This window comes from Halyomorpha halys, unplaced genomic scaffold, assembly GCF_000696795.3.
Source record: "Halyomorpha halys isolate HHAL.00 unplaced genomic scaffold, Hhal_1.1 Scaffold74.1, whole genome shotgun sequence".
Taxonomy (NCBI): domain Eukaryota; kingdom Metazoa; phylum Arthropoda; class Insecta; order Hemiptera; family Pentatomidae; genus Halyomorpha; species Halyomorpha halys.
In genome coordinates, this window is record NW_027104736.1 from 1,039,732 (window position 1) to 1,059,435 (window position 19,704).

A 19,704-nucleotide genomic window follows, 5' to 3' on the forward strand; every position below is an offset into this window, starting at 1 on the left:
TTTTATGAGAAGATAAATAAAAACTAGATTACTCATATTTTGATAATTTGCTTCCTTCCTATTATTGCTTATCTATTTAATTACATATGTTTACTTTAATTTTAATTCAAATAATGCTTGTTGCTAATATTTTTATTCATTTAATGTTAATTACAGGACACAAAGAAGGCTGATTGTGCACCATTACCTTCTCTTGTGGTTTGCCCTCCAACACTGACTGGTCACTGGGTCTTTGAAGTAGAGAAATTCACATCTCGTAAATACCTCTCAGCACTACAGTATGCTGGTCCACCAGCTGAAAGAGAAAGGTACTATTATGTTGATTCATTTAATTATATTATAATGTTCTATGTTTAATTTTTTTGCTTGAATATTATTTTTATTATTTCAGACTTCGAAAACAAGTTAAAAAGCACAACTTGATTGTTGCTTCTTATGATATTGTTAGAAAAGATATAGACTTTTTTTCAAGCATTAAATGGAATTATTGTATATTGGATGAAGGTCACGTGATTAAAAATGGAAAAACTAAGGTAAAATTTATATTATAGTTATTCATAATTTTTGTTTTTATTTGCCTAAGTAAAATTCATTTCAAATACCATATAAGGACAGCTTTTTTTTTTTTTTTTCTCCAATGTATAAAATAATTATTTTAAAAAATAATAATTTACTAAATGAGGCATTCAGTCATAAAACATGATAACTATAAAAGTGAAAACATTTAAAATGTTAAATTGTTTGTTAATTAGAATATTTTACCTTTAGCAGTACCTCCGTACCTCCGATGATGAGTATACTTTAATCATCAGTGAAAATAGTCAGAACTCTTCGTACCTTTTTACTTCATAGCACCTATTGCGTAACCATCAAAATTTACTGCCACATTTTAGCAGAAAGTGTTTTATAATTTTAAATAACTTTTTGAAATCTTTATTAAAAAAATCATTCATAATTCTCATTTTCATCCATAAGATCCCCACATAATAAGAAACAATACTATTTGATATACATAATCTATTTCAGAATTTTTGGTATTAATAGAGAGCAATGGAAGGAAGGAGTTTGAGGTTATGAAATGTTCCGGCAATGCTTTGATAGTGTAACACAAAGAACAGGGGAATGGGGAAATTTTAATGAAAAATGTTATAGGGGGGAGAGAATGCTGTCTGTTTGGTCATCACAAATTAAATATACTAAGAATAATAGACATTAAATATACTAAGAGTAAATTTTTTTTGGCTTAAAACATAACCTTTAAAATTGTGTTAATTTGATTTTTCTAAGTCAAGTAGCTTTTGAACCATCGATACAACCACAAATGCTTGCATTTACTGGAATCAGCCTATAGATCCTAAGAACAATAGTTGCTATTTATGAATGGTCAAAAAAGGAACAAAATTCACCAACTTCTTTTTTTAACAGAGGAATCAACATACAGGATATGAAAAAAAAATTAAATTAATCAAGCAACCAACTTGATTTTATGTGCACTACTTAATATGGTTTGGCCCCCCAGTAATACATGTATAATTTGAAAAAATAATTATAAAAACTACATTTGAGTAGTCATTCTTAGTAATAACTTAATTTTCAGTCATCAAAAGCTATTAAACAACTTATAGCAAACCATCGCTTGATATTGTCAGGAACACCAATACAGAATAATGTGCTTGAACTGTGGTCTCTTTTTGACTTCCTCATGCCTGGTTTTCTTGGAACAGAAAAGCAGTTTACAGCTCGTTATAGTAGGCCTATCCTCATGAGCAGAGACCCAAAGAGCTCTGCAAAAGAACAAGAAGCAGGTATTTGTTTCTTTGTGTTTTTACAATTTATAGAATATTAATTTCTGTAATCATTCCAATTGTTTTATTTATTTATTTTTTAGGAGTATTGGCTATGGAGGCGCTTCATAGACAAGTCCTTCCTTTTGTGCTTAGGAGAATGAAAGAAGATGTTCTTAAGGACTTGCCTCCTAAAATAACTCAGGTATAATAAAGTCATCTAACTTGCTCTGTTTATGGGTCACTTTAACCTTGTTTTCCCTTCCAAACTAACTTAAAGTAAAACCAAGTACTTTTATTTTACCAAGTATCACTAAAGTGATTATACAGACTAATTATTAATTTTATAAAATGCATAATTGCTAATTAATATCTATACTAGCCATCGGTTAATGAAATAGGTGTGCATTTTGTGCCATCTCACCAAACTCAGTTCCAATATACTGAAGACCAAATTGGTTTAGGCTTTAAACCATAATTAGTGGCCCTAGCACTGCCATTAATAGGCTAAGTTAATATTAATACTAATGTGATTGATAGTAAGTTTTATTAATGAATAGTGTAGCTATTAAAATAATTGTTTGAGCAATCTTTATTTCATTTTGACGCTTGTGAAACAGTAGGTTCCAAATCTTTCATCAGTGAATAGGTAGGTAATTAGGCCTGTTTAATATTGTGATGGATGCTGCAATAAATTGTTTTTCTTACTTATATTTTATTAACCACCTGCAAAACTGACATTTTATTCGATACTAATGAAATATGCTAGTTCTAAGGACTGCTTTCATCACTGCAAAATACAAAACATAAAGTTGATTAAAGGAGAAGATAGGCTGTTTGACAATCAAGAAAAACTCGATAAACTAGTAGAAACTGTATATAATATTTTATTTATATCTACTTTATTTCAGTTAAAAACATGGAAAAAAGATTGCATTACACAATAGCTGCAAAAACATAATTAAATATAATGGAAATTCATAAATACGCAATAAAATAACAGAACTACAAAATTCTTAAAGGTTTTATTTAAATATTTCTGTGAATATTTCCTGATCTAACAGTTTACATTGTAGCAGTTCTTGGTGCAACTGTTTTTAAGCGATTTATTAATTAATTAAGATATTAATAAGTTTGTGTGTCAATCTTGCTTCAAATGGACAATTTTGGAGAATTGTTGATCCATGTATTCATTCCTTTAATAGCTAACGAAAATTACAAATGGAAATGGTCTAACTGATTTTATTAATGTGGAACTTTTATAGGACTACTACTGTGAGCTTAGTCCTCTTCAGAAGCAACTTTATGAAGATTTTGCTAAATCAAGAGCCCATCAAACCTTGTCGGAATCTGTGAATTCGAATCAATCGCCCAATACATCTCATATATTCCAGGTAATATTTAATCGATGACTTTTTTCACATTAAACACATTCTCATAATTTTCGTTTTCTATTATTATTATGAATTTATTTATCTAAAACAATTACTAGCTATATTTTCTTTCTGTTTTGTGTCAAGACACTGAAGTGTCTCATGTTAGATCAACATCAGCTGTAGATGCATTGTTTTTACTTAAAATTAACTGATTTTAATGCAATTGTATTTCTGATTTGATTTTTTTCTTAGCAAATCAGTCATACAAAGTAGTTTCCTTAATTGTTATTTTTACAGAAACAATTTTTCATTGAATCAAAAATTTTTTTTTTTTATTTTAATTAGAATTATATGCCTAAGTATAAAAAAAAAAAAAAGTTTTAAACATAAAAGTGAGCTTGTAAAAAAAACCAAAAAACATCTTTTTGAAAGCTTTTATGTATGCTGCCCTCTTTAGTTCAGTTTAAGAAAGTTATTTTGTTTGTGTCAACTTTTCTGCCTAAATTTGAGACCTTCAGGAATGACTCAGTGTTGATTTCCTGCTACGAGTCAGTGGTTGTAGTTGACTACTATCCCTTAACATCTTGTTTTTCACATGATAGCCATTTTTTGGCCAAAATTTATCTTTTTTAAGACAGAATGTTTAGGTGATTTTCCCTTGAGTACGGACATATTACTTGCATTTGTAACATGGTTTCTGTAACTGTTAATTCCTACATTACATTTGATCTAAATCAGTTTTAATTCACAGAGACCTACTGAGTGTAGTGTCTGTTAGGTTAAATCAGAAGGTATCAATTTATGTTAAAAAATGTATTTGTTATATTTTGCCGGTAAGAACCTTTTTAAAGAGATTCCTTCAATTACTCGAGTTTGTGGGCCAAATTTTTTTTTTTTTAAATTTAGTTATAATGCTTTCTACAGAATAAATATCTAGGATAAAAATTAGATCTAAAATGTATCAATGGTTTATTTATACATAAATGAAAAACTTTAAATATCTGATATAAACTTGAAAGTCTGATATTAAGAGCTTTACTTTTTACTTTATTGTGACATAGTTATTAAATGTAGTCATTAAAACTATTGTTTTAATATACCAGATAATTGTATTTTCTAGGCTCTGAGGTATTTACAGAGTGTCTGCAATCATCCTAAGCTTGCTTTGAATCCTAAACATCCTCAATATGAAAACATGATAAAACAATTAAAAGAACAGAATTCATCATTGTCCGATATCCAGCACGCTGCTAAATTTCCTGCATTGAAGTGAGAAAAAAATATTATCAGTTGTGTAATTATTTTATATGTTTGATATTGATGTACTAAGCATAAATTGTTATTTTTTAAAGGCAACTATTGATCGACTGTGGGATTGGTGTGCCTAATGGAGAGCAAACCGAGGATATCGTTGTCAACCAGCATCGGGCTTTGATATTCTGTCAGTTGAAAGCTATGCTTGATATATTAGAAAATGATTTTTTTAAGTATGTATTTTGTTGAATTTATCGAAAATAATATTTTAAATTAGAATAGATATTCAAATCAATAACAATATAAACATCATCATAATTTAATTTTTTTTTAATAACGATAATTTTTTTTAAATAATAAATTTTTTTTCTGTATGGCTTATACATAGAAAATATAGTTTATTAATATTCTACTTGTGACTATTGTATTTTTTTGTTCTCTTGGCTTTATTCCCTATTATAACCAATGGCCTTAGTCTTCAAAAACAATAATTTGTAGTACTTTTCTATTTAAGGTAGAAAATGATGTTTTCAGTTTAATAGTGCATTGAGTTTGAAATGATAAAATCCTTCAATGTTTATTAATTTAATTGATTTTTCAGATCTCACATGCCAACAGTAAGCTATTTAAGGCTTGATGGAAGTGTTCCCGCTAATCTCAGGCATTCTGTTGTTACCAGATTCAATAATGATCCAACTATAGATGTACTTATTTTAACAACACAAGTTGGAGGTCTTGGACTCAATCTGACAGGAGCCGACACTGTTAGTATAGAACTAATAAGCATTATATTTATTTTTTAGAATCAATTATATTAGTAATAATTATTCATGTTTTGATATGGATGAAGAATTAAAAGTTATAAAAAAAAATTTTGATTTTAAATAAACTTTGGAATTTACCTTCATTGATAAATACTTACAATCACAGTTTAATGTCCTATAATAAAGATTCCTATTAACATTAATCAAAATTGGTTGCTGGAATAATAATTTTGTTCAATAGTTAAATGTTATTTGATGATGTAAGTTTATGAATACTGCATTGTGAAATCTAAATTAATATGTAAGAAAATGTGTTTTAAAAACTCTTTTGCATGTTTTTCTTTAAATAACTTATTTAATTGTTTAGGTGATATTTGTTGAGCATGACTGGTCACCAATGAAAGATCTGCAAGCAATGGATCGAGCTCATAGAATTGGACAGAAGAAAGTTGTAAATGTGTACAGGCTTATAACTAGAGCAACATTAGAAGAAAAGATAATGGGGTGAATATTCTTAGAAATCTCTCATTTCAATGCTCAATTAATCATTAATCATTTCACTCAAATTGATGCTGTTACCATTTATTGGGAGCACAACTCCTAATTAAATTCAGTTGTATACTAATACAGTTTAATTCATATTCATTAATATTATTTAATTGTTTTTAAAATTTGTTGTGTTTAAATTAAAGTTTAATTAAGTTAGAAATTGTAAGTATAGTTTTCTTCTGTTACTCTTCCACCATGAAGCTTTTTCAACTTGATCAATTAGGTACCTTTAAAATTGATAATAGTAAGATTCTGTAATTATAAGAAAGATATTCTTAAATCTTGTTTTTTAATATTTCTTTTAATGCATACACAAAAGAAATTATTGTATATATATGTTTTTTTCAATATTAATTACTTTTCAGATTACAAAAATTCAAATTGATGACTGCAAATACTGTCATCAGTGCTGACAATGCTAGTCTTGAAACAATGGGAACAGACAAGGTAAGATTATCAATAATTTAAAACTTTTTATTTTACTAATCTTTTCATGTATTTATTTTACAACTTTTAAATGACCAGCCTTCTATCAAATGTCTTGTTAGATGGGACGTGTTGGTCTGAAACCTAAAGTAATAGTACAAGAGTCCAAGAGGAGAAAAATAGTCAAAATTGATGAGTCTGCCATGTATAGTTATAAAGAATACAAAATGGCGGCTGTTTCAAAATATTTATATAAATTATTTTTTCTTTTGGAGCTATCAATATACAATAATAGAAAATCTAATAGGACATCATTTAAAGTTGAGTAAATTTGCTAAAATATAAGCCATAATAAAGCTATTTATGTTCAATAGTTCTCAAGATATAGTTTATTATAAAGCAATATTTCATAAACAAATACACAAAATCAGTAGTTAGTGGATTTTTTTTGTGAAATCTATATCTCAAAAATCCTTTGACGTACAAATGGTACAAATTAATACTCAAATTAAAGCTAATTAAATGTACTATAAAGTAGTACTCATCACTAAAGTATCTTCGTAGTTTTAGTTTTATTGATATTCTACAAAATGAATTCACAAAATGTTGATTTCTAGCTGTTTCGGACAAAACATTATCCCATTTAGATTTATGAAAAACATTATCTCAGGAAGTATGAGACTTACAGATGTCTATTAATACTAAAATTAAAGCTAGTTTAATGTGCTATAAAGTAGTTTATAAAGTTTATCTTTGTAGGAGTAATAGTTTTCATGATATTTGCTAAAATAAATTCACGAAATATTGATTTTTTGTTGTTCGGACAAAACTTTTGGTTTATGAAAAATGTATCTCAGGAACCATTAGACATAAGGATATCTTTAAGCACTCGAACTGCAGCTTGTTTAATGTGCCATAAAGTAGTTTATTATATGTATCTTTATCAGGGTAGTAGTTTTAATGATATTCAAACATGAATACTAATTTTGCACATGAAATTTTGTCGTAATCAATTTATTTTAGCAAATATCATGAAAACTGAAACCCCTACGAAGATATGTGTAATAAAATACTTTATAGCACATTAAACTAGCTTCAGTTTGAGTGCTGGCAGACACTTGTAAGTCTAATACGTCCTGAGATATTTTTTTTTCATAAATCAAAATGTAATAATATTTTGTACAAACAGCTAGAAATCAATGTTTTGTACGAACAGCTAGAAATCAATATTTTGTGAATTCATTTTGTTGAATATCAATAAAACTACTACTTCTACAAAGATAAACGTCCTAAACTACATTATAGTACATTAAATTAGCTTTAATTTGAGTATTAATTTGTACCATTTGTAGGTAAAATGGTTTTTGAGATATAGATTTCTTAAAATAAATTTAATAACTACTGATGTTTATGTGCATTTTTAATGAAATGTTGCTTTTTAAAAAGGTATATCTCGAGAACTATTGAACTTGAATTGCTCTATTTGGGCAAAATTTCTTTTCTTTAAATGATGTTCTCTTAGGTTTTCTAGTGTTGTTGGTAGTTTTAAAGAGCTCCAAATGATAAATTAATTTTGTTCTACGTTTTGAAACAGCTGTCATTTTTTATTCCCCCCAAAAATACTTGTCACACTTATCAATTTTTACATTTAATTATGCGTAATATTCATTAATTTAATAAAAAATTGGGGTGATATAACTGCCTTTTTTTCACCCTGGCTCAATGTAGTATAGGTTTATGAAATTTTTGATTAATTCCTTTTCTCCAAGTTTTACTATAAACTGGAAATGCTCTTCCCTTTAGTCTGAGAACTTGTGCAAAAAAAATTGACATCATCTGATAGAAACTTTGATAGCGCTTTTTTGAATCTTTATTGTATTGCCAATAAAGAAATAGTCTGCCAGTTGGATCATGCTACCTGATAAAATGGCGGCTTTCAAATTATCTACAACACTAGACAACCTAATAAAACATCATTGAAAGTAGAGGAAAATTTGCTAAACTATGAACCATAAAAGATCTATTTACATTCAATAGTTCCCAAGATATACTTATTTTTTAAAAGTAACTTTTCATTAAAAATTTTCTGAAAAATCAGTAGTTGGTGAATTTATTTTGGGAAATCTATATCTCAGGAATCATTAGACTCACAGATGTCTATTAATACTCAAATTAAAGCTAGTTTAATGTACTATAAAGTAGTTTATCTTTGTAGGAGTCATAGTTTTCATGATATTTGCCATCATAAATTTACGAAATGATGATTTCTAGTTCAGACAAAACTTTTGGCTTATGAAAAATATATCTCAGGAACCATTAGACGTACGGATGTCTTTGAGCACTCGAACTAAAGTTAGTTTAATGTGCTATAAAATAGTTTTAGTTGTGTTTTCTTCGTAGGAGTAGTAGTTTTCATATTTGACACAATATTGATTTATAGCTGTTTGGACAAAATTCTCATATCTTCGCATATTTACTCTACTTTAAATGACATTCCGGATGAAAAAACAATTTTTTTTTAGCACTAGCTCTGTAGGTAGCATGATCTGACTGGCAGACTCTCATTTCTTTATTAAGATTCTAAAAATTGCTATCAAAGTTTTCATCAGATAATGTTGATTTTTATACGCAAGCTCTCGGAGTTTTAGGATAAGGGCTGATTTGACTTGAGCGAAGAACTTGACAGCTGGTCAGGTGACAGTCTTTTTTCCTACCTTAGTGATAGAGAAGACAGTCATCTATTCTTCTTAAATCCTCATTATTATAGTTATTATTAAAATAACTTATTTTTATTGAAAGAAGGTAATTGACCGATTGTAGGGAGATAGTCTGGGTGGCCGTCAATAAAGGTATCAAAATAGTAAAAGAGGACTATTTATTGTAAACCTATTGTTGAACAATAAATAGTTCACTTTTTTGAAGCCTTTATAGACCGCCACCTATTCTCCTATAAAGAACTTATTTTTATTTATTTATTTTTTTTTTGCAGCTTCTAGATCTCTTCTCTTTAGAGAAGCAAGGTAACATTAGTAACATGAGTGGACCATCCAGTGTGGGTAGTGGTGGTCAGCTAAAGTCTGTTCTCGATTCTCTTCCTGACCTTTGGGATCAGGCTGACTATGATGAGGAATACGACCTTAGTAATTTTGTGAATAGTCTTAAGGACTGAAGTGGTTTTTAGACCGTAGGTATTATTGGTTTTTAACAATTAATGCTATAATGTATGTTACCTGTTGTTATCATTTTATTTAAGTAATAAAAAAGGAAAAAGAGGATTACAGGCCAATGTGGATTATAATTTGTTTGACAGTCCTAGATCCTAACTATGTGAACCAATTAATCCCCAAAGTATGTTGATGTCAAGTCTGCATTGAAATGGGTTCTGTTGGATGTTTCCAACGGATTCTTAGAGCCTGTCATTATGTTGCTAAGGAAACAATATAAAATAAGCGCATAATGAAAAAAAAAATGTAAATATTAATTTACATCTTTTAATTTAATTCAGTATTACATGATTTTTTATTAAAAAAAGATTTTAACAATTCAAAATCCAATTTTATATTTCATAACGCTTATTATTACCATTTCTTCTGTTTTTATTATGGATTTCATTTCTTAGGGTAAAGATAATTTTTTCAAAATTGAGGTTTATATTGCTTGAAAGTCAAGTTGAACATTTTTTTCAATTCGAATTAGCTATATCGTGGGAGGGAGCATAAACTTTTGTATCCAAGCAAGGTATTTCATTACCAACTGTCAACTCCTCCTAGGTTCAATCTAAATATCTTGTGAAAGGTTTTGTATTCATTTGCCAAGTACAGCTTCAAATCCCTTTATTTTTATCAGCCTTGACGAGTTAAATAATCATAAATAATGAACTTTTGACGAGTTAAATAATCTTCCAGCCACTGCTAGGTCTTGTGGGATCTCTATTTTAATTACTAAGTTGGAGCTTTCCTACTTGGTAATTTGAATATCATCTTAATAATTCTTCGTAATATTCGATTTATTGAGATTTTTCCATTAAAAAAAAAGTTTTCAGATTGACAGTAAAAAATAATTGGAAGGTCCTTGTTATTGCTGTAATGTATAAAATGAAAATGGTCCTGGTGTGGTGAAAGGAACTCAAATAATAATTAACCTATTGAGCCAACATACCAATATAAAAAAAATATAATTACAAGCAAGAATCGGAGTAGCAATTAGAAGTCATGGCGAACCTCCAGTTGCTTTGCTTTTACCCACCCACAGACCTGGCTTAGCTGTTGGAGTAGATCTGGCTGGGCACTCCATGTAGCTTCTTTTGTGTACCCTCTGCATTTGACTTGTTTGCTTAGATAAGGTTAAGAAAGTTTATATCAGTTTAGTTTAAAAAAATTAACAAACAAGAGTTGGCCACAATTTTCACTATATTCATAATTTTTTTTTTCAAGTATTAAAATTGTTTAGTATTCAATAACTTAATGAAATGAGGTGGTTACCTAAAGAACCAGCCTTATCGTTCAATTAAAAGTTATAATGCTAACTTCGGAACTAGATACTTTGCTGGTAAAATTTAGGTATTATTGAATAAATATTGATTATAATATTTCTATTATTTTATTTCAGGTTATGTATTAAAAAGGAACTGTAATCAGATTGCTCAATTGTTGTAGTAGAAGGGGAAAGTCAAGTCTCTCTCAAACCTTTTTTTTTTTAAGTGTACCAGTAAATATTATAATTATATTTTTATTATATAGCTTTAAAATATTTATCAGTCTGATGAATTAATTGTAATTTTTACTAGTTTTGTTTTAATGTTTAAACACTAAATAATTTTAAAGACAGCTGTGAATATATTCTACCTACTTTAGGTTATAGACGGTTATTTTAAGATAGTTATTGGAAATTGTGTTGATTTGAGCACACCTTTAATTACTTTTGAGGCATTGCATTTGAAAAAAGCCAGCTCTATTTTTTATTTATTTAATTAATAGTTTGGTACTGGATTATCTCAGCATAAACTTTTTTTTCCCAAAAACCATTAAATATTTGAATGTTTTTGAAGAAATTCTTTTACCTGTAAACTGTTAATTAAAAAATACATAAATAAAAAATCGAAAATAGGCTTGGATTTAAAATGCAACGCATCAGTCTTCTTTTATACTTATTTTTCTCAAAACTTATGATAACAGTTTTATCTTTTTATTATTATACGGGGAATGGGAAATCCTTCTTCTTTCATCAGGGGGAAACCCTTTTTGAATCTTTTGCAAATTTTTTCAAAGTTAATTTGACCGTAACTATCTGAGAAGATATATTGTTTTTCAGATCATTATATAAAATGTATTAAATATTTTAAATAAAAGTATTTAATTTTTATATTACTACAAATATTATTAAACTGCAAAGATATTAAAAAAGGTCTCATAATTTAATGAAGGTAGACTACTCACTTCTATCAGAACTTGAATAATATTTTTTTTTATTTAATTATCAATCACTGGCTGGAAAGTTTGTAGAATATAAGAGGAATGTATATAAGTTTAATATTGTTAAATAAGTGCTTCAATAATTAAAATTATGATATACATATTCAAAAATATTCACATATCGCTTAAAAAAAAAATTGTATTGATAAAATTTTGAAAGAAACAAAGGCCTTCAGAGTCTACAAAATCTAATCATCAAATTTTATTTTTAGTTTTAAAATCCTGTGATGTGAACTTTAGTTTTTATTTATAAATTTAAAAAATAAGGCCAAAGATAAATTATGAACATTTTATAGTTACCTGAAAACTATTTTGGCTCGAATAAATAACTTTGCTTTATATCAATATATTTTCATTTCTGATTTTGATACAATGAAAGAAAATATTAAATAAATTTAAAGATATATATGAAACCGATTCATGTGACTACAACCTTTCAAGATGTGGAGAATGTTTGAAAAATTAGAGTCAACATTAAATTACATTTAACAGTAATGAGGCCTATGACAATATTTTATTTTCATTGCTACTGTTTCACTGAAAAGTTATTCATAGGTCCGGTTTCTCAATATTTTAAAAAGATATATTTATCCTGGTAGATAATAGTTTTAAGTTATTCATTATTTAATACTGGATCATAAAGATATCATACTTAAAAAATTAGGTTATGGTTTGCAAAATATAACTTTCTAATTTTTTTTAACTATTCAGAAAAGAAAAGGTTGCTTTAGGGTCAATTGGACTTTTAATAATAATGTTAGTACGATAGTAATATTTAATCATTACCATTTAATTTGGGGGTGATTATTCCCTGAATGTTTGTTGTTATCATTGGGAATCAAAATGTCAACAAAATAATATCTTATATTTTTTAAAGTATTTGTCATTGTATGTATTAGTTACATGTACTTATGAAAACTTGTTAAATAGCTATCAGCTTGTTCTTGCCTTTGTATCACGAGATTTAATTCTTTATTTATTAGGGAAAATATATATTTAACTATAGTTAATAGTGGTGTGTCTCTTTCAATGTGATTCAGAAAGGATCATTGAGAATTTCTGTAATAATTATTTATAACCCATGTAATTGATAAACATGAGACCTTGATTGTATTTAAAAAGGTTTCTAAAGAGACCGTACATGGTACAACTTAGTTTGCAGACCTTGTTGCCCAGCTGTCCCACACACGATCCAACATCGGCATCAACATAACCAAGTTTGTCGAGTAAGTTGTACCATGTACCGGTCCCTTTAAATAATGATGAAGTAGGTGATATAATTTATTTCCCTGTACTTCTTTATATATATAAATAGGTTACTGATTTTAATAGAGGAATTGAAAAAGTTAAAATTTATTGTCCGAATATGAATAGTAAAAAATTTAAATTTGTTCACTGATATCAATAATATTAGATCAATATTTAAAATTATATCATTTATTTGCAGGATGTCCGAGTGGCTTACATCTTATTTTAGCACTTCTATAATTTGGTGTAACGCTTTACCATTATTATTTAAACTTATTAGCTTGTTTATTGACCGTTAAATACAATTTAATTTTTTATTTCACCAATATTTACTTATTTGGTTTATTGAAGAATCAGTTGCTTTTATAAAATTTAATTAGTGTTCCTCAATTCAATTATTAATCAAAATTACTTTGCGTAAAATTCTGCTTTGTTTTAGATTGATTGATAAAAATCCAAAGGATAATTTTTATTGACATTCATTATTTTGAATATTTTAATGATTAATATTTGATAACTTCTCAGTTGATTGATTAAATTATTAATTGGTTAGTCTTATATAATTTTAACATACCTTATCATTTTATAAACAATTTTTTCATAGTGTAATCCTATTTAATTTGTTTCATAATACATCACAATCTTCTAGTGGTTTAAATAAATAAATTAACATTATGAATCAGTCACAAATTCCCCTTGGCTTATTTTTAATTTTTACCAAGTATTGTATTGCACTTATCTACTTTCAATTTCTACCTCAAATCTTAATTGTTTCTCTCACTTTTAGCTATTATTGTTGTCTTTGTCCTTACTTGTATTTTGTAATTGTATATAGGTAAATTATATACAATTATATATTTATGTTCTATTTTTATATAAGTATTTTCCTATTACTTGAAGCTCTTTGTCTTTATTACCAAAGTATTACCATTAATAAGTCCCAGTGTTATAAATACTCATATTGTACTTTTTATTTGTTACTTAGTTCTTATTCTTTTTTGTTGCTCATTACTCATCAATAAATTGTAATATTTCTCCAATAAAGATAATATGTCACGTGTAAAGTGATATTTATTATTTTCTAATGAAGTTTTTTTTTATCCTATTTTTTTTATATAAATCTTTCAAATTATGGTATAAATATTAATTTAGTAATGGTCAGATTTCAAGCAGCCCTTTTAAAGTATTTAAACTTCCTGTGGAAATGGTTTCTGCCTCCCTGAGCAGTACATAATATTGTGCTTATGCAAATTGATTTAGATCCTTATTGCTACACTAGAATTCAACTGACAAAAATAACAACTGCAGTGGGAGTTGAGAGAGGATGGGCAATATATCGCTCATAGCTCTCTCTGCTTACCACGTACGAACTAGAATTTTCACAGAGCTTGTTCTTAACATAAAATTTCTATAAGCCATTAAGATCCTTCCCACTAGAAACTTGCAGGTTTTGATGTGATTATAAAATTTAAAATGAGTAACTAGGACTCGGTTAAAAGGGAGAGGAACACTAACTTATGATCAAGTCTTATTTAAGTTAGCATCTTTGATGGTAACAACACGGATGATGCCCTCTTCTCCTAGGTGAATCTCAACAATGTTTTAGCTAGCTTCCAGTTAAGTGGCATGCCATGGGTATCGGGTATCATTACGATGCCACCAATTTGAAGGCTTGACTAGAATTATAGCACTTTGGTCTTTTATGCAGACTTTGTAAATATTCAATTTACAAAAATGTTGCACTCAATGTGTGATAAGCTGCCAAGAGGATAAGGTTTTAACAGGCATGGTGGAGCACTAACAAGAAAATGCCCAGGAATATGTTCTCCTCCTTTACTATTACTATCTGGCAGTCGGCATAGTGGTATAGAGTTGAGCACAGCCTCAATTCTAACAAAGAATGGTTAATTCTTTAAAAGTAAATATATGCCTGTTGTTTAGTGACTGTATAGCTGTCCCTTGGCTCCCCACTACAGCTTCCCAGATTTCTCCAAAATGTGGTGAATGGAGAGGGTTGAAGTGATTTCCGAAGCCATAAGTTACTGCATAATTTTGGATCTGATTTCTTCTCTTATTGGCGAGTTACCAAAGGTACAACTTATTTTGTCTGATTGGCCCTATGAAATTACATTGCATAAGGACACCCCCTAAGGACTACAAACCTGCCTAGGGTTGCAAGAAAAGCCTCTGCACTAAAAAACCTTACTAATTTCAGGTAAATAGTGTGGCTTGCCAAGAAAATTAAAATACACAAGTATGTCTTTGAAATAGGTGCATTCTGACTACTTTTTAGCGTATAGTGGATCGTCCTGCATAATCCACTCCACATTCTGAAAAAGGTATTGAAGGGTGTACTCTGCAGGAGGAAGTGTCCAGTAGAGGGTTTTGAGGTCGGGCAATCATATTCAAGCAGGATAGGTATTTTCTTAGTTAGTTTTTGATGACTTAACGTAGCTGAAATATCCAATATTTTTTAAATATGAGTGCCTCAACAGCTTGGAACCCTAAATGGAAATGTTTATGATACAGCAGATCATTCATTAAGGAAAATAGATGATAAATGGCCAGAGAGTATGATTGTAAACTTTTTTTCTTCTAACAGATCTGCATTTTGTAAACACCAGTCAACTCTAATGACACCATGCAACTAGGACTTCAAGTCTTTTAGAAAGGGGCTGATTCTCTGTCTCTTGTTAGAATTATATCTCTGAACTGCTTTGATGTATAATTTCAGGACAAAATATAACTCCTTGGCTGCAAGAGGGCCTGTTAAGTGTGGCTTCTTGAGTTCAGTATTAGGTAAAAAAGGTCCTGACATAGAAAAGTGTATTTATCATATCCAAGAAATTTAGTTATCTGTGAAAGCAGCTCAGGTTCGAAATTCATTATGACTTAGGAAACACCAGATTATAATTTTGGTACTACCCCACAAAACTCAGAGAAGCTTGAAGCCAGGTTGTGGGCTGGACCACAATTGACAATGGTGACAAAGTATAGCTGGTTCACTGCATTTATACCTCTTGTAGTTATGCCTGCTGGATTTGTATTTTGTATTTGAAAAACGATACCTTTGTAAGCAAATTAGATGATATTTTCAGCCAGGTTTTGACTATAGTGGAGTCCCTGAAAAATATAAAGTTCAAAACTATAGAAACAACTAAACTGCTATTTTTGTTTTTAAAAGAGCTACATAGGTTCTTTCCTCTTTGTGAGTCTAAAAAGTAAATAATTTTTTTGAGGTATTATAAAAGCCTACAATCTCCTTACAACTCTTATGTGGTGTAAGCACATATCTGAGGATTTTGATATTAAATTGTTGCAGCAGGCCTGAAAACTATCCATTTCTTCATCAGCTGTTGCTCCCATTCAGTTAACATCAGCCTTCCATATAGTTGCTGAATAGTTTTGGTTTTAGAAATAACAGAAGATAAATATCCCATGGGGTTCTTGTTCCAAAATTTTAAGATTTTTCTTTTACAAAAGTATGGCTGAAATATAAAAATACAATCACCTTTGTCTCTTATTACCTGGATGATGATGGTTCTTAAGGCAAGATAGGCAGATGATATAACACCATAACTTACAGTGTTAAGCTCACGACTTTGGCTTTAGGGTCTTTAATATTCACATTGAAATGAGTCTGAACAGAACAGAGAAAGAATTTCTCCAGAACAACTTAATGGTTTTTCATAATAGATACACCAAATTAGTGGAAATAACATTTACTACAACTTGTATTCTCTTTACATTTGGGATTAAATGAACGATTTTTTGGATAATTATATTAATGTGCGAAATCCTTATTAAGTTTATTGTACAGTTGCCTTCTAGGGGCGTGGCCAAATCCCTATCCCTCAGCGTCATTTTCACTTACAAGTAGTATTGGTTATGAGATATATTTACTTGAGAGAGTAGGGCTATGGCACCCTCCTGCTTTTAGAGAACATCGATTTGAAGTTAAAAAGTGTATATCGATGTTTTATTATCAATTGTATGGGTTTTGGTGAAACCTGCCCTGTTTGTGTTCCGATTTCAAGTGTGTGTAGTGTATTATTCGTTGTATTTTTGTTATTGATTTTTTTATTAATTTAAATATACATTTTCATTAATGAGAAAAAATGGAGCCCGTCGTAATAAGAAGAAAGAAACCTATAAATAAAAAGACAAAATTAGCTATTGTCTTTGACGAAGATGCTCGAAAGTAAGAATTATATTTTTGCCACTTGTTTGGAAATTCTCGTTTATTTGAAAGCTTATCTGGCTTGTTGGGATAAATTACTATCATTAGAATATTTTAATTTGATCAGTGGCAATAAGAAGAATGTTTCTGGCTAAAGTCATTTTTGTAGTGTTTATGATTTTACTCAGATATATGAAATGTCAAATATTTGTGTTCATATCAATGTAGTGTGTTACTGAAATTGTATTGGATTGTCGGTGATTATTTCTTGTACAAAATATGTTGAATCTTATAGATGAAAATACTATTCTTTCTTGGCAGACCTTTGGAAACTTCCAATGTAGGTGATTAGTATGTTTGTTTTTCTTAGTTTAATCAACAGTATGACCAATTGTTTAGGAAACCTCACACATGCTGGCACTGAGTATAGTTAACTTAATCTTATACTAGAGAGGTGGTTAGTACTGTTTTATTCACATTCCTTTTTAACTTTGGTCAGAACTATTTAATCTTCCTTAAAATCATTATGATTTAAATTAAAATGTAACAAAATCTCCATCGTTTCATATGTCGATTAAATTCTTCATCTGAAATGCTGTTACTGTTTCCAGATGGCAAATTAGTCCACTAAACTAGAGCTAAATTTTAGCAGAATTATTAAAAAAAATGGATTCTTTTTAAACATCATATTGACTACAACAAAAATAACCACATTCTAGTAATTTAATACTAATTCAATCCCTAAGTTGAACATGAACAATATTGACTTAGTGAGGAGATCAGGGAAAACAAAATGTGGATTAAAATGGAAATGTGTTTAATGACACAGTGGTAAGTGAGGTTTTGTTAGAGATCAAAAAAATTGATAACAAGCAAACTTGGAAATATACATAACAATAAATTAAGTAGATAGTAGATGATACTAATTGAAGATAAATATAATATTTTAGAAGTAAGAATTATATAAAATAAATGATAAAAAAAGTTATATGAAAGGAAGATGGTCTGGGTGCGGTAAAAAACAAAAGTTCAAATAGGAAACTATTTGAGTTTTTTTACCACTCCTGGACTATTTTCCTTTTATATGAAGACTGTCCAGAAAGTAACAGATGCTTTGAAATAAACAATTCACAGCTTGAAAAACTCTAAAGTTTATTATATACATTTGAAAGGTATACTCTTAAGCTATTTTTCTACATAATCACCATTAGAATTGAGATATTTATCACACCGTAGCCAAAGTTTTTCAATACATTCTCTGTAGAAATCTGCTGTCTGTAATTTCAACCACTGGTTTACACCGGCTTGCTGTTCGGCGTCAGTATCAAAGTGTTGTTTACCGAGGCATTTTTTCATCGGTGGGAAGAGGTGGTAATCGCTCGGCGCCAAATCTGGGCTGTATGGTGGATGGTCAAACACCTCCCATCCAAGATTGCCTGGGTACGATTGGCCGTACGTTGCCGTGAAAAAACAACACCTTGGTGCTAAGATTTCCCCGACGCTTATTTTGTATGACACACCATAATAATTTTCTTAGTGTTTCACATTACCTTTCATAAGTTGATTGTTGCTCCACGTTCTATAAAATCAACGAGAAGCACTCCCATGGAGTCCCAAAAAAGAGAAGCCATGACTTTTCTTGCTGACAGCATTTGCAAACACTTTCGTGGTTTCTTGGGAGAATGTGTATGTGCTCATTCCATTGACTGCTGTTTTGTTTCACAGTTGATATGCTTCACTCAAGAACTGCATTACTATTTGTGCTGTATTCTTGTAGAAAGGTCAGTGCTGGAGCCATTCTCAGTTCCTTATGGTCTTCTGTTAGGATTTTCAGAACACACTGAGTACAAAATTTGTGGTAACCAAGCTTCTCCACCACAATTTGATGCACCACACTCTGTGAAATTTGGGGAAAATGTTCAGACAGTTCTGTAATTGTGAAACAACGGTTTTCACGAATTTTTTCATTGTTTTACATTGCCAGGTTATCAGTCACAAGGCTAGGCCTACCAGTACAGTCCTCTGAACTGGGTTGTGAACCCCGGTACAGCTGTTGATTTTTAAAATCAATGCACCATTGCCTCACTCGGCTTTCACTCACTATTCCCTGACCATAAAAATCACAAAGCTGACGATAAATTTCAATTGGCCTGTTGTTTCGAGCCAAGAAAACCGAATCACAGGCCGCACTTCACAAGTGGTGGGATTTTCTATTGCAGGGCATATTTTGACGACACAGAGAGAAAAGTGAGGAATGCACAGTCCTCACGCTACAACAGCTGGATGTGTACTGAATGTAGGAACTTTCTGACACCAAGATGGTGGCACTACCCCTACCCATCACCACGATAAGGCAAAACGTCTGTTACTTTCTTGACATCCCTCATATATAATACTCACAGTCAATCAAGGATTCTGATTCAAAAGTTATTAAAAACCAGACATTGCTCATGTAAATGAAAACATAATGAAAGATGCTGGAGAAAATATAAATAATGAATAATTGAAATTAGCATAATAAAATATGTAAGTAATGATAAAGATATATGAATTGTGAATTTAAATGATTTCACTATTTATATATTTTTAATCATTGCTTACATTTTTTGATATGTTAATTTCAATCACTCATTATTTACATTTTTTCCCACA

At 29.6% G+C, this 19,704-nt stretch overlaps 2 protein-coding genes across 6 annotated transcripts in view; both read left to right on the forward strand.

Annotated features, from left to right (window-relative positions):
• The window catches only part of Hel89B (histone acetyltransferase 1), a 41,419-nt gene extending 27,508 nt beyond the window's left edge, over window positions 1-13,911 (forward strand). For 2 of the 3 annotated variants that reach the window (XM_067044848.1, XM_067044849.1), the window contains exons 26-37: window positions 157-308; window positions 392-533; window positions 1,598-1,805; window positions 1,889-1,989; window positions 3,050-3,178; window positions 4,281-4,429; window positions 4,513-4,647; window positions 5,016-5,178; window positions 5,546-5,682; window positions 6,093-6,174; window positions 9,143-9,337; window positions 10,762-13,909. In XM_067044848.1, coding sequence (XP_066900949.1) covers window positions 157-308; window positions 392-533; window positions 1,598-1,805; window positions 1,889-1,989; window positions 3,050-3,178; window positions 4,281-4,429; window positions 4,513-4,647; window positions 5,016-5,178; window positions 5,546-5,682; window positions 6,093-6,174; window positions 9,143-9,322 — 1,578 coding nt within the window. In that variant the 3' untranslated portion in view covers window positions 9,323-9,337; window positions 10,762-13,909. Of the gene's footprint in view, window positions 1-156; window positions 309-391; window positions 534-1,597; window positions 1,806-1,888; window positions 1,990-3,049; window positions 3,179-4,280; window positions 4,430-4,512; window positions 4,648-5,015; window positions 5,179-5,545; window positions 5,683-6,092; window positions 6,175-9,142; window positions 9,342-10,761 lie in introns of all 3 variants that reach the window. The other variant, XM_067044850.1, reaches the window with a different exon arrangement.
• A 2,947-nt stretch (window positions 13,912-16,858) lies between these two features.
• Window positions 16,859-19,704, forward strand: part of LOC106692868 (nucleolar protein viriato) — a 7,823-nt gene continuing 4,977 nt past the window's right edge. The window contains exon 1 of one of the 3 annotated variants that reach the window (XM_014439086.3): window positions 16,859-17,073. In XM_014439086.3, coding sequence (XP_014294572.1) covers window positions 16,991-17,073 — 83 coding nt within the window. In that variant the 5' untranslated portion in view covers window positions 16,859-16,990. Of the gene's footprint in view, window positions 17,074-17,136; window positions 17,397-17,700; window positions 17,884-19,704 lie in introns of those variants that run through there. The other 2 variants (XM_024362632.2, XM_014439087.3) reach the window with 2 other exon arrangements.